This window comes from Giraffa tippelskirchi, chromosome 8 (genome assembly GCF_054371585.1).
Source record: "Giraffa tippelskirchi isolate mGirTip1 chromosome 8, T2T-mGirTip1v1.2.pri, whole genome shotgun sequence".
In the NCBI taxonomy this organism is placed as follows: Eukaryota; Metazoa; Chordata; class Mammalia; order Artiodactyla; family Giraffidae; genus Giraffa; species Giraffa tippelskirchi.
Genome location: NC_137282.1, coordinates 83,031,590 through 83,045,173, shown reverse-complemented (window position 1 = coordinate 83,045,173; position 13,584 = coordinate 83,031,590). Strand labels below are relative to the sequence as shown.

The window sequence follows — 13,584 nt, the reverse complement described above, 5'->3', positions numbered from 1 at the left end:
TGCCATGGCCTTGGTTCAATCCCTGGTCTGGGAACAAAGATCCAGTAAGCCCCACAACATAGCCAAGAAATAATTTTTTTTTTTTTATTTTAAGAAAAGAGAAGGAAAGGAAGGGAGAAAGGGAGGGCAGAAGGAAGGAACAAAGAAAGGTGGGAAGGAAGGAAGGAAAGAAGATTCCTAAGGGACTCAGGTAGGAAATGGTTCAGAGGAAATTTCGAATTCAAATACCCTCCCACTCTCCCAGTATTGCTTGAGAAAACATTGCTCCCAGAGAGCCAGAGTCTTTCAGAATCCTCGGAATGAAGTGGGCTTTGAGAGCTGACAGTGTGAAGGTGCGCGGGAAGCTGGCAAGGGAGGCAGCTCTGAGACAGTTATTTGCTTTCAGGTGAGAGATGACGGTGCACTTCCGGGCACTGGGGCTGCCCATGTGATGGAGACTGTGTATTTTGGAGCCTTTCAGTTCATCACGGTGTGGCTGAACTGAAGCCCAAGTGTCCCCTGGAGAAATGAAGGACTCTCTACCCTTGTAAAGTGACCTAAGTTGTTAAAAAAAAAAAAAAAATCATTGCAGGCCTCTAGGAACCAGATCCTATTATTGTAAGCTCCCAGGATCCATTGGTGAACAAGCCAAGCAGAGGTTCCTGCCTCCTGGAGGTGAAATTCGCTCAGAGAAGACAGACAACAAATAGTCACCATGAGAAAAGTTAGACAGTGTGTTGGAAGGGGCCGAGTATTATGCTGTGGGGGGAAGAGGGCAGGAGGATCTGGATTCGAGGTTGGGAGGAACCGAATTTGAAACAGGGAGGTCAAAGTGGGGCTGGGCAGCGGTGACTTTTGAGCAGACTTGAAGGGGATGTGAGTGTGAGTCACTGGGTTCTCTGTAGGAACAGCATTTCTGTAGAGAGGGAACAGCCAGCAAAAGGCCGAGTGCCTGTTTGTGTCTGATCTGTGTGGTTCTCAGCCACGTCGGTTTTGCCCCCAGGGGACGTCTGGTCATATCTGGAGACACTGCCATTTGTCACCATTGGGATGGGGGTGGAGGCTACTATGAGCGTCTCCTGGGTGGAGGCCAGGGGTGTAACTAAACATCCTTAAACGCTCCTACAACAAAGGATGTGCCAGCCCTGGTGTCAGTAGCACTGAGGTTGAGAAACCCTGTGTTTGAGGAACAGCGAGGAGGCCAGAGGAGCTGGAGGGGAGGCAGTAAGGAGGAGGGAAGTCCCACACGAGGTCAGCGGTGACAAAGGCTGGGACCGAGGCGGGGGGGTGGGGGTGGGTGTCAGGGAGGGCCTTAGGCCAGTGTGGACTTTGGAGGGCCTGGAGCAGAGGAGGGACATGGGCTGCATTCACAGTTTCAAGAGCATCGCTCTGGCTGCCAGGTGCAAGACAAACAGAAGGAGGGTAAGGCTGGACTGCGGGGGCTCAGGTCTGGTGTGATTATCCAGGCAAGAGGCGACTGGCCGAACACCAGGGGACGCAGCTTGGAGACCTCTGTGCACAGAACCACCCAGTGCCAGATTTTAGATTTAGATTAAGAATTAGGAAATTCCATACCATCCCCACTCTTTTCATTACTATATGTCCTATATTTTGCCCTAATATAGATAATATTATATATTAGCTATCTATCTGTATAGACAGATAAGAAAGAGGAATAGATATGGTTAAGTTGCCTTAGTTGGATTATGTTTTACACACTAGGATACCTGATACCTGTTTTAGCAATTTGTTCATAACAAAACAATTTGACATGGGTTAGGCACAATGTAATCCTCTGCTTTACCATGGTCTTGGCAAAAACAAAGTTCACTCTTGCTGACAACTCTTTTGTGGTGTATTTTTCTAAGCAATGTATAACCCTAAACATCCTAATTACCTGAAAATGGGATCATTTCCGACTCTTTGTGACCCCATGGACTATAGCCCACCAGGTTCCTCTGTTCATGGAATGTCCCAGGCAAGAATACTGGAGTAGGTTGCCATTTCCTTCTTCATGGATCTTCCCAACCCAGAGATCAAACCCACATCTCCCACATTGCAGGCAGATTCTTTACCATCTGAGCCACCAAGGAAGCCCTGAAAAAGGGATGTAGCTTAAGTGAAGTGAAGTCACTCAGTTGTGTCCGACTCTTTGCAACCCCATGGACTGTAGCCTGCCAGGATCCTCTGTCCAGGCAAGAATACTGGAGTGGGTTGCCATTTCCTTCTCCAGGAGATCTTCCCAACCCAGGGACTGAACCCAGGTCTCCCGCATTGTAGGCAGACGCTTTACCATCTGAGCCACCAGGGAAGTCAGGGGAACATAAAAGGTCTAGTACCTAATACATGGACGTTTGAATTACTTTCCTCTTTTAGAAATGTACTCAGTTGTTCAAATAGTTTCTCTTCTCTTACCTGATCAGCTGAAGCAAATGCTTGAAATACAGCAGAAAATGCCAAAAAACCTTGAATTCATGCATTTGCCCAAAAGTCTCCAACATCCTAGAAGCATCACCTCAGTCACTGCGCCATGTGATCTTCCTAAGGTGCACGTCTGTTGTCCTCTTTGCAGCCAAAGGCAGTGGGAGTCGTAATGACAGCCTGCAGCAGAGGCAGGACCCCACTGCTCCTGTCCACAGACAGCATCGCATTCCATGTGTTGCTGTGATACATGTAAACATCATCTTATGGTCTGACCTTGTAGTTTTAAAGTCCTGATAATCCAAGGAAGAGGTAAATTAGTCTCTTTATTAGTGAACAGTGGGCTGTTTTTCAGTCTCAATGTTTTCTGAGGAAGTTTTAAAATATAGTTGAATTCAGGACTTTTTCATGTAATCTATCCAAATGGTTCTCGTTCTGCTCAGCAGGGCAGAGGTGTTAAGTCAGGGTGGAGTTCAGGGAAGAGCACTTGACACTCCAGGTGACAGCAGCAGTGTCTTCCAAGATTAACCCTTCTTTCACCTTCTAAGACAGGGTTTCTCAAAGTGTGGTCCAGGGACCACCTCCCTCAGAACTCCCCCAGGGCTTGTTAAACCGGTATAGGTTCCCTGGCCCCTCCGACTCTTCCCACTAAGCGTCACCAGGTCTCTGTATTTTCCCGGAGTATCCCAGCACAGTCCTACCCACACTCACATTTGAGAACCCCGACTGCAGGTTACCCTTATTAGAACAAGAAGTGACCCTCCATCAGCATCTCAACATAAGACTTGTTAAAAATGGCAGACGTCATCCAAATGGAAATTCCATTTCTAAGGATTTGTTCTCCACCAGGAAGTGTGTCATCCCCCGCCCGTGTTAGTCTTCTCCTTCAAGTGAATGAATTTCCTTCCTGGGAATCCTGGAGGATGCCTTTTGGCCTTTGTTCTTGGGGGTTTACAGTGGTCCCTGAAGGGGTCGTTTTGCCATGGCGTGGGGGGTGGGGGCACACTGAGTTGCCTTTCAGAGAGACTGATCTTAGAGACTCCTTGAAATGGCCATTGCTCCTGTCTCATGTGACCGATTCTGTTTTCTTGTTGCACAGCAAATATGCCAGAGGACTACCCCGATCAGTTTGATGACGTCATGGATTTTATTCAAGCCACCATTAGAAGACTGAAAAGGTCACCAGATAAACAAATGGCCGTGCTTCCTCGGAGAGAGCGGCACCGGCCGGCGGCAGCCGCCAGCCCGGAGGGTGCCAGAGGGAAAGGCCGGCGCGGCCAGAGGGGCCGAAATCGGGGCTGCGTCCTCACCGCCGTGCATCTAAACGTCACTGACTTGGGTTTGGGCTACGAAACCAAGGAGGAACTCATTTTCAGGTACTGCAGTGGCTCCTGCGATGCAGCCGAAACAATGTACGACAAAATATTAAAAAACTTATCCAAAAGTAGAAGGCTGGTGAGTGACAAAGTCGGGCAGGCGTGTTGCAGACCCATCGCCTTTGATGACGACCTGTCCTTTTTAGATGATAACCTGGTTTACCATATTCTAAGAAAGCATTCCGCTAAAAGGTGTGGATGTATCTGACTCCGGCTCCAGAGACCGCTGTGTATTGCATTCCTGCTACAGTGCAAAGAAAGGGACCAAGGTTCCCAGAAAATGTTTGCCCAGAGTGGAAGATGAGGACCAAGGAGGCGGAGGAGGAGGAAGTGGAGGCAGAGGAGGAGGAAGGCAGCCGTTGTGGGAGCCTGGTGGAGGGAGATCCAGCTACAGAAAACTGGACAGGAGAGAGAGAAAAGACAGCCGGCGGAGTTCTCCCGGACGGCAGCTGACGTCACCGGAAGCTCAAGGCTGGTGTCCCTGGTTGGGTGTTGCCATCGTTTCATCTGATACAGTCCACCGCCACGGGTCACGGGCGCAGTCGCGGATGCACTTGAAACCAAACCAGCGTATCTCCTGTGGTTTGCTTTCACGTGTCTGGAGACACCAGGAAAACGGTCCTCCTGGTGTCATTCCTTGTCATTACGTTTTACTGTTGAAAGCAAGAAAGGTTTATTTTTCTGTCACTCAGTGGAGACATACCCCGGAAAGGAGGGGGAAAAAAAATCAAAGACCCAGGAGAGATAGTAACCTTTGCTTTGGAAGGTTCAGGCCTGAGGTTTACTCCAACCAGCATTTTGGGGAACGGTGGACGATTGATTTCGAACATGGTGTGTGGGGTGGGAAGAAGTTGGCTAGGAACCAAAAAGGCTGTCCTCATGACTAAAACCAAACCTGAAGGTATTTCCTTTATGCCCTTGGAAACAGGAAACCAGTGTGGTTTTTCGGCAGCATTCTTGCAGGAGAGTGTGCGGGAAGGCCCCCAGCTGCACCGGGGCGGGGAGGCCACTGGCTGTCGGTTTACAGAGACAGATGTTACATACACCCCAGCTCCGTTATGCGTGGTCACCAGTGACCAGAGAAGCTACTCGATGCAATGCATCTGTTTCAGATACAGAAATATAGAGAAGATATTTATTGAGATTTAAGTTATTGTTATTTATTACTGTTCACTAATGAGTTTCTCTTTTTTTCCCTTATTTATTAAAGTTTCTTTTCAAAGGTGCCAAAGTATATGTGCTCGCAAAATGCAAAGGAAGGTGGCAAAGGAAATTTTAATTGGGATCAAGGGTCCATGCTTTTCAAAGTATTAAAAAGATTTTCGCTAGGCAAAAATCACTTACTTTACCTTTTTAAGAAAAGCCCTTGTGTGATTCCACCCCCCCCTCCCCTCCGGGTCTCAGCATCTTACCTGTTTTTATATTTTAGAGAAGGAACATGTCAGAAGGAACATTTCTGATGGGCCTTCCTTTTCAGGAGCAGCGCATGGAGACCGTGGCATTTGCCCTCATTTCTACACGGTTCCCTGTCCCAGCAGACAGGCCGTGTGCTCCATTTCCTGCTGTGTTTAAGCTCTTACCCTCCCCTCCACATGTATCTATCTATGATATGCATAACCATGTATGTCAAAGGTTAAAGTCCCTTTAGTAGGTGGTGCTGGACTCAATGTTGACCTCAAAGTAACAGTTCTGTCAGGTAGCCAGGGTTCTGCCCTGATAGTGGAGACTCTTCCCCATCCTTCCGTCCATTCACTGACTTCTTGAGAAACACATCGAGACCCAGCACAGCCAAGAAGCGTTGTGGGCCTTCTGGAAGTGGGGTCAGCCTGGTTGCCATACAAGCCACCAGGGGCTGCCCCCATACACCTGACTCCTCCTCAGAAGAGGGTGGCCAGGAAGGGTGGACATGGAAGATGGGCCCTGGCCCTGCCTCGGCACACCTGCCCCAACGCATGGATACTGAAAGCCTTTGACAGGGCAGGGACATAGGGTGAGAAAAACTATCTCAGCAACCAGGTCATGGATTTGTCTGGTCGCTGCCCCCATGCTCAATGCACTGGGTCCTATTTTAAGAGCTTGTGACATATCTCATAAAAGGGATTTTTATCAAAGAGATTATCTATCACTACATCACTATCTTACTGGCTATTAGGTCCAAAGTGGTACAGATTTGGCAAATAAATAGCCTACTGGCCTCCCTCAAATAATCATATTAATTTTACAAAGTAATCAAGAAGCAGCAGTTACCAGACATCCCTTCCCCACTTCCACCCCACAAGGACCCGAGCTGCCCATCACTCTGCCCCCTCTGTCCTTTCTGCTCCCCTTGCAAGACTCAGAAATAGAGGAAAAGGGCCTGCCTCTCACCCTCTCTTGGGGCCCAAGACGGGGAACTTGCTGAGGAGTGGCCTGCTCAAAATAGGGACAGGCCAAGCCAACCGGTCGTTCATGAAGTGCAATTTGATGCAGCCCCAGATCATCTGTCCGATTCAGAGAGTCCTGGCAGGTCTAGTGGCCAGCGTCCCCAGGGGTCAGCCTCGGCCCTAGCTCCCTGTGGAAAGTCTCTGCCCACAGGGGCGGCAGGATCAACGGATGCTGACAGCTCCTTCCCAGCATCACCTACACGCTATAAGCAGGTTTTCACTGAAGCAAATCGCTCCACCAAAGCCACAAAAGGGTAAAGTTTGTGATTTTTCTTTATTGTTGCGATTACCATCCGGTCCAGTAAGGAGTGCACTTCTTTGGAAGTTCTGACTTCTCTGATCTGTCTCAGTCGTTTGTGTTATACAACCAAAGTTCTCTACAGACTTTATTTTTGTACAATATTATTTTGTAACTTTTTACAAATAAAAACTCATTTCTATTGCTCTCTCTACTTCTATGCTATCTCACGGACCCAGGGACCATGGCTGACTCAGGCTAGAAGTCCGTCCCTTTCACCACCACTCAGCCACTGGTTGGTCAGTGACCTTGTCCATCAACTCTCCACAACCAATCAGGACTCAAGTGGGGAAGAACTTACAAAGTTGTTCTTTCTTTATTCATTCCACAGACACTTGGTGTGCCAATTGTGCCGGGCATTGTCCAAGGCACCAAAGATCCAACAGTGGCCACAACAATCTCTGCTCAACAGAGATTGAGATCTGCTCTCTCCTCGTGGAGTTGATATTTCATTTGAGGAGAGAAAGACAACATTCAAAAAAGTATGTAGGGGGTTGGGTGTCAATAAATGAGTCACCATTTATAAAGGATGCAAACAGGGTATCATAATAGAAAATAACGGACCTGCTCTAATGAGAGGTGACATTGAGGCAGGACTTAAGAAATAGACGGGAGTGTCCTGGCAAAACCCTGCGGCAGGCAGGCGCTTGGACGGCGCCACTGCTTTGCACAATCCCGGGTGACGCCCGTGGTTCACGTGGGTTCCCCGCGGCAAAGTAGCAGGATCCGGGGAATTGTGCAAATGGTGGCCCCAGGCTTAGTTGTTCTGGTGGCAAGAAAAACACACCGAAGAGAGGAAATGCCATGGCCAGGGGCTGGGGGAGGAGAGCATGCTTCCTCCTCGGATGACACACACCCCGTGCTGTGTCACCCGAGGCCTTGTGACTATTAAAAGGTGGCCTTGTACAGCGTTTCAAGCCCAAAACAAAACTGATGCTCTTAAGACTCTTCTAAGTGGCCACCAGCCTAGACTTTCCAGCAGAGCGCAGTCAGTACAGTGCCAGAAATGTCCTTCCCCTCCCCGCGGGGACAGTGCCTGGTACCCACCCTCGGCACTTGGAGTCCTGCCTCCAGGGCAACGCTTGGGCCAGGATGCTTTCTCCATGCTAAATTCTGGTCCAAAGTTCGGAGAGGAATGCAAACACTTGCTTATCTCCTCTCCCTTTACCATTTCCCCAAAGTGTGTTTCCAGGATGACAAACCAGCTGAGATATTACTAAAAAATGGAGTTGGTTCTCTGATCAAATAAGTTGGGCAAACACTGAGTTATATAACATCTTTTTGAAGTTAAAAAGAGAAGTGTAGGGCTTCCCTAGTGGACTCAGTGGTAGAAAATCCACCTAACAACGCAGCAGACACAGAGTTGATCCCTAGCCGCAGAAGCTCCCACATTCCCCCGGACAGCTAAGCCGTGCACCCCAACTATTGAGCCTGTGCTCTAGAACCCAGGAGCCACAACTCCCGAGCCCATGAGATCCAACTATTGAAGCCCTCCTGCCCTAGAGCCTGAGCTCCACAAGAGAAGCCACTGCAATGAGAAGCCCACCACAACTACATAGCAGCCCCTGCTTGCCACAATGAGAGAAAAGCCTGTGCAGTGACGAAGACCCAGCAGAGCCAAAAATAAATTTAAAAATTAAAAAAGTCACAAAACCATATTTTAAAAGAGAGAGAGAAATGTAGAACCTATTAGAGCCTTTATTAAACTAATGAATATTGTGACCAACCAGGAGGAGCATGGAGTGTGCAGACTTCCCCAGATGGACCATGAAAATGTCTATGGCTTTGTTTGCTTTTTCTTAATATCTGTTGACCATCCCTTGAAACTACCCTGGGCCATGTTGCCTGCTCCTGTAAACATGGGGATGAGCAGAGAGGGGGACTGGAGATTTGTAAAGGGGCAGAAACACATGGGGAAACAGCTGGGGTGCTCCCCATGTGCACATGTATACACACACACACACACACACACACACACACACACATTCTGGACATTTGGGCATTGTGGATTTCTTGTTCAGCATGATTAACCAGTGGTCAGCTTTGGAAGTTCCACTCAACCAAGAAAGAGAGAGTATGTTGAAAGCTGGGAAATTCTTAGCAGCAATGAGAAAAGCAACTTTAACCATGCTTACCAATACATGCTCACCCAACTCAAGTTGTTAGGAACCACCAATGCTTTGGCTGGCCCATAGTGGATGTCCCCTCACCGTGGTCCTCAGAGGAGTGCGGCTCTTGTTGGGCATTGGAGTCCTTACTGCTGAGAATGGTGTGAGAGCACAGGGTCAGAACCCTGGACACTGGGCTCAGATGGTCTCATGGGGCTTGTGTGCACCATCATCTCAGGCTGGTTTTCTCCTGTGCATCTGATGCCAAAGTAACACTTTAAAAGAACTTTTAAAAGAACCAGTCCACTCCCAAAGTAAAGATGGGAAATCAGAATTCCCTTAACCTAAGTCTCAAAAAAAGCCCTCTCCCCTTCATACACAGGGATCCTCTTGGGCCATGGCTGACTTGCTGCCTGACCTCAGCATCACAGGGAGGAGGGAGTCTACCCCTCACACCATCCACCTTCGCTTCTCAGAGCACAGCAGCAGGGAGGAGATGAAAGTGTCAGCTATAGGCTCCAAGCGTTTTTCCACCAGGTAAGGAAGTGTCTGAGCCCCAAATATCTTCTTGAGAGGCATATTTGTTTAAAAAGGTGTTACTGTAATCCCACACGATAGTTGACTTGACTCTCATCTCCCCACACAACCTCCTGAATGAAATCAAATCCAGATGCTGCCACGTCATCCCTGAAAATAAATAGAAAGTTGGGAAAACAAGAGGAAAGCACCTACTTACTCATATGTGATCATTAATATGCTGCCACGTCCCGGCCCCGTGGCAGGTGAGGATAACGATGATGGAAGTGCAGTTGGGGTGGAGGATATGCAGTGACAGGTGTCTGAAAAGTACCAAAAGGCCTCCAAGAGCAGCAGGTGGGAAGAAAACCTGAAAAAAAAAAAAAAATAGAGGGAAAACTACACAGCAGGGTTCCCAGAAAACTTTAATTTCAGGTAAACATGCCTAATTTCTTAGTATAACTATGTCTCATGCAACATTTGCAGCATGTGCTATTTGGGACATGACTATTAAAATGATTACTCATTGTTTATCTGAAGTTAACGGGGCATCCTATATTTTAATTTGCTAAATCTGGTAGAAAAGAAGCAACTGTCAAGTTGGGACTTGCATGTGAGAGGGAACCTGTTAGGTGGACGGGGCAAAGGGCAGGGGCAGGAAGAGGGACAGAGTCATTCCAAATGGAAGCAACAGGGCAACCCAAAGGGTTGGAAGGGCACTGTGCATTCCAGGAGCAGCAGGCAGTGTGGTGGGCTGGGAACTGACTTCCTCATCACACAGGGCACCTTGGACACTGTGCCTAAGGGCCATGAGATGTTCAGAAATCCAAAAATGACTTAAATTTTAGTATTTTTAAAATCAGAAGGAAAACTGAATGTAACAATAACAAATATGGAATAACAAATTCAGCCTGGATTATATTTATCTTTATATATTAATGCAATCATGGAATTTCTCATATTTTTTTACGGAGAAGAGGTCCCCAAAGGCAAAAGGACCTCTGACCCACAAAAGCTGTGATCCAGCTCTTGAGTGCATTGCTAGCAACAACATATCCAGGTCCTCTACCCACAGGTTTTTTCTAGTTTTCCCCATCTTATTCAATCATTAAAGCCAATCTTGAACTATAAAATAAACAAACAAAAAACTTTCTTCTCACCCTTAAAGTTAGATTGTCTTCTCAGGATATTTGCATTTACTTACTGTTCAAGGAAACAAACCTAAGCATGGCCGTTAACCTTCTAAGACTCACTCATTCTTCTTGAGAAACGACATGAATCAGGACATGAGGGGATGAGAGAGGTAAGAACAGGTCAGATAGAAGAGCGGATGGTGAGGAAGGCAGAGAGAAGACTTTAGGCCCCAGGAGATCAGAGAACCAGCTGAGGTGGGCATGACAAACAAGATGAGGTTTTCAAATATGCGGAATAGATCCTTTTAACTTGGGGAATTCTTTCAATTGGGACATGTAGGTGATTTTAACACACTTCTTGTACATGGGCCTCATTCATTCAATTAATTAGTATCTATCTCCTAGGAGAGGAGGACATAAGGATATAAAGATAAAGCCCTCAAGGGCATCCTAGATTAGAGGAACAGAAATAAGAATATTAAAGTACAAAGTGGTGGGACTTCTCTGATGGCCCAGTGACTAAGACTGTACTCCCAAAGCAGGGGGCCTGGGTTCAACCCCTGGTCAGGGAACTAGATCCCACATGCTACAACTAAGACCCAGCACAGCTAAATAAATAAGTAAACAAATATCTTTTAAAAAATACCAAGTGACGAGGGCAGCGATGAAGAGACACAGTGTGTTATGGGAGCTTAGAGGAATAATAAATCCAGCTGAGGCTGTGGGGTGGATAAAGGTATCAAGGATGGCGTCCTGGAGGTGGACGCCTGACAGATGGTTAAAAGAGACAAGGAATTTCCCAGACTGGAGTTGAAGAAAAGAGGGTATTTCAGGCAGCAGGGACTTGAGAGCTAAGCCAGGACTAGAGATGGCCTGGTGTGCTGTTGACTTGAAAAGGTAGAGCTTTGGAGACTGAATGGATTGGGCAGGAGACAGGAGGAAGCAGAGAGGGTTGGTGTGTGAGGGGTATGGGGTGGGGTCAGGAGCTCGCACTCTGCCGACTCCAGCTCTGTATCCATCCCTGGGGAAAGGATCACTTTTGATCTTCGCACCTGACCTCTCCCTCTCAGACCCTCTGTCCCTCACCCCCAGTCCCTCTGCAGGCCCATCCTCTCAAAGCCTGGTCTCCACTGCTTTCCTTCTCCCATGAAAAGCCTCTCGTACCCCAGGGGACTGAAAAGGCTCCCAGATCAGCCTTTCCCCAACCATCTAGTTAACACTAGGGGAGCATTCAGGGAGGAAAGGGTTCCTTGATTTTAAAAACTGGAGAAATGCTGCATATTTTGATTCCATCTCAGGAAGAGACAGTACATGTTACGTATCAATCAAGGCCTGTTCACTGTTGTTTAACTCAGCACCTCACCATCTTATTTGACCAAGGAGCACATGCTGACATCTAATATAAGTGTGTTGTTGGACACAACTTGGGAAATGGTATTATAGAATCAAAGGAATGAATCTCTAATGGAAGAACTGCAGATACCAGAAGTAAGTTATTTCTGAGCAAGAGGATCGTTCCACCCCACCACTAGTATGCCACCATGCTTGGCCTGAAAGACCTGAGAAATAACCACCCCCTTTTTTTTAACACGCATCACTGGTCCAGTGAGCAACCAAACTCAGCTGTGTTCTCATTTCTCTGTGCTTGAGCAGAGGTAATTAACCCTCCTCCCTGTCATCATTCTCCACTGTCTCTACCCCAACCCTGCCATCATTTACAACGTCTGGACTAGAAGACACACCAAGGGTTCTAATCCATGCTATACACACAGATAAATGAGTTCTCGTGCTGTTCATTCATGCTATTGACCAAAGAAAGACAGATCCCTTCCATTTCTGGCTGTGTGATTAGATCACACAGCTGGCTTCTCTTGTGCTTGACTGAGGCCAGTGACTAGTCAAAGAGTATGAGCAGAAGTGAGATGGGCTTCTTCTGAACCAACATTTAATGGCCCTTGTGAGACTCTTGAGAGTCTCTTTCATTTTCTATCGGACGGCAATCAGGAACAGTCAAGAAAGCAGCTGTTGTGTCATCTTGGAGTGACTGATGAACAAGGCCACTCTGCCAACCCACAACAGACATGGCCTGATGGATGAGAACTAGTCTTGTGTTATGGGAGCCACCGAAATGTGGAGATTATCTGTTACTGAAGCATGCCTGCACCTCTTCTGACAGACACATGCCTCTGTTATGATGAGGCACGTTATGGGTCATGAAGAGAAAGAGAGCCATCAGCAGAGGCCGGCAAAGGAGCAGCAGAAAGGCTCAAAGGGAAGGGTAGGAAATTCAGTTGAGGAGGTAACCAGTTGACGAGGAAATTCAGTTATGCTCTGAGTCAGAGCACAGAGTCCCTGGGCACCACAGGGATGTGGGATTTTATTCTTACTCAGGCAGAAAGCCATGAGAAGGGTTTAAAAAGAGGGGTGACAAGATCTGGTTTGTGATGTTAAAGAATGACTGTTCTAGCTGTTTTGCTGAGCTGCAGACTGCGGAACTCTTGGGCTCCAAAGTCACTGCATTTTCTTGGGCTCCAAAATCACTGCACATGGTGACTGCAGCCATGAAATTAAAAGACACTTGCTCCTCGGAAGAAAAGCTATGACAAAACTAGACAGCATAATAAAAAACAGAGACATTATTTTGCCGACAAAGGTCTGTCTACTCAAAGCTATAGTTTTCCCAGTAGTCGTGTATGGATGTGAGAGTTGGACCATAAAGAAAGCTGAGAGCCAAAGAATTAATGCTTGTGAACTGTGGTGTTGGAGAAGACTCTTGAGAGTCCCTTGGACTGCAAGGAGATCAAACCGGTCAATCCTAAAGGAAATCAGTTCTGGATATTCACTGTAAGGAATAAGCTCCAATTCTTTGGCCACCTGATGTGAAGAACTGACTCATTGTAAAAGACCCTGATGCTGGGAAAGATGGAAGGCAGGAGGAAAAGGGGACAACAGACGATGAGATGGTTGGATGGCATCACCGACTCAATGGATATGAATTTGAGCAAGCTCAGCTCTGGGAGTTGGTGATGGACAGGGAAGCTTGGCGTGCTGTAGTTCATGGGGTCACAAAGAGTCAGACACGACTGAGTGACTGGACTGAACTGAACTGAGACTGTGGAAGCCAGGAGACCAGCCAGGCAGATGCAGGAATCGAGGTGAGAGACGATGGTGACTTGAGCCAGGGTTAGTGATTGCGGTGCGGACGGGAGTTGCTCAAGCCTGGGCAAGTGGGGAGAATGGGAGAGTGGGAGGATAGAGGGTGTGAACAGGATGGCTCCTAGTCTGAGTCCAAAGCAGAGGCATCACTAAGAGGGCCGAGCTGTCCGCAGC

General features: G+C 47.6%; 2 protein-coding genes across 7 annotated transcripts in view; one reads left to right on the top strand and one right to left on the bottom strand.

The window, feature by feature from the left end:
* GDNF (glial cell derived neurotrophic factor) overlaps positions 1 to 6,651 on the top strand; it is a 30,168-nt gene extending 23,517 nt beyond the window's left edge. For all 3 annotated transcript variants that reach the window (XM_081522036.1, XM_081522034.1, XM_081522035.1), the window contains exon 3: positions 3,500 to 6,651. In XM_081522036.1, coding sequence (XP_081378162.1) covers positions 3,500 to 3,984 — 485 coding nt within the window. In that variant the 3' untranslated portion in view covers positions 3,985 to 6,651. The remainder of the gene's footprint in view (positions 1 to 3,499) is intronic.
* The window catches only part of WDR70 (WD repeat domain 70), a 320,625-nt gene continuing 310,565 nt past the window's right edge, over positions 3,525 to 13,584 (bottom strand). The window contains exons 20-23 of one of the 4 annotated variants that reach the window (XR_014062734.1): positions 9,342 to 9,491; positions 8,633 to 8,863; positions 4,529 to 4,879; positions 3,525 to 4,429 (exon numbers count right to left, since the gene is read on the bottom strand). The gene's annotated coding sequence lies outside the window, so the exon portion shown is untranslated. Of the gene's footprint in view, positions 4,430 to 4,528; positions 4,880 to 8,155; positions 9,492 to 13,584 lie in introns of those variants that run through there. The other 3 variants (XR_014062733.1, XR_014062731.1, XR_014062732.1) reach the window with 3 other exon arrangements.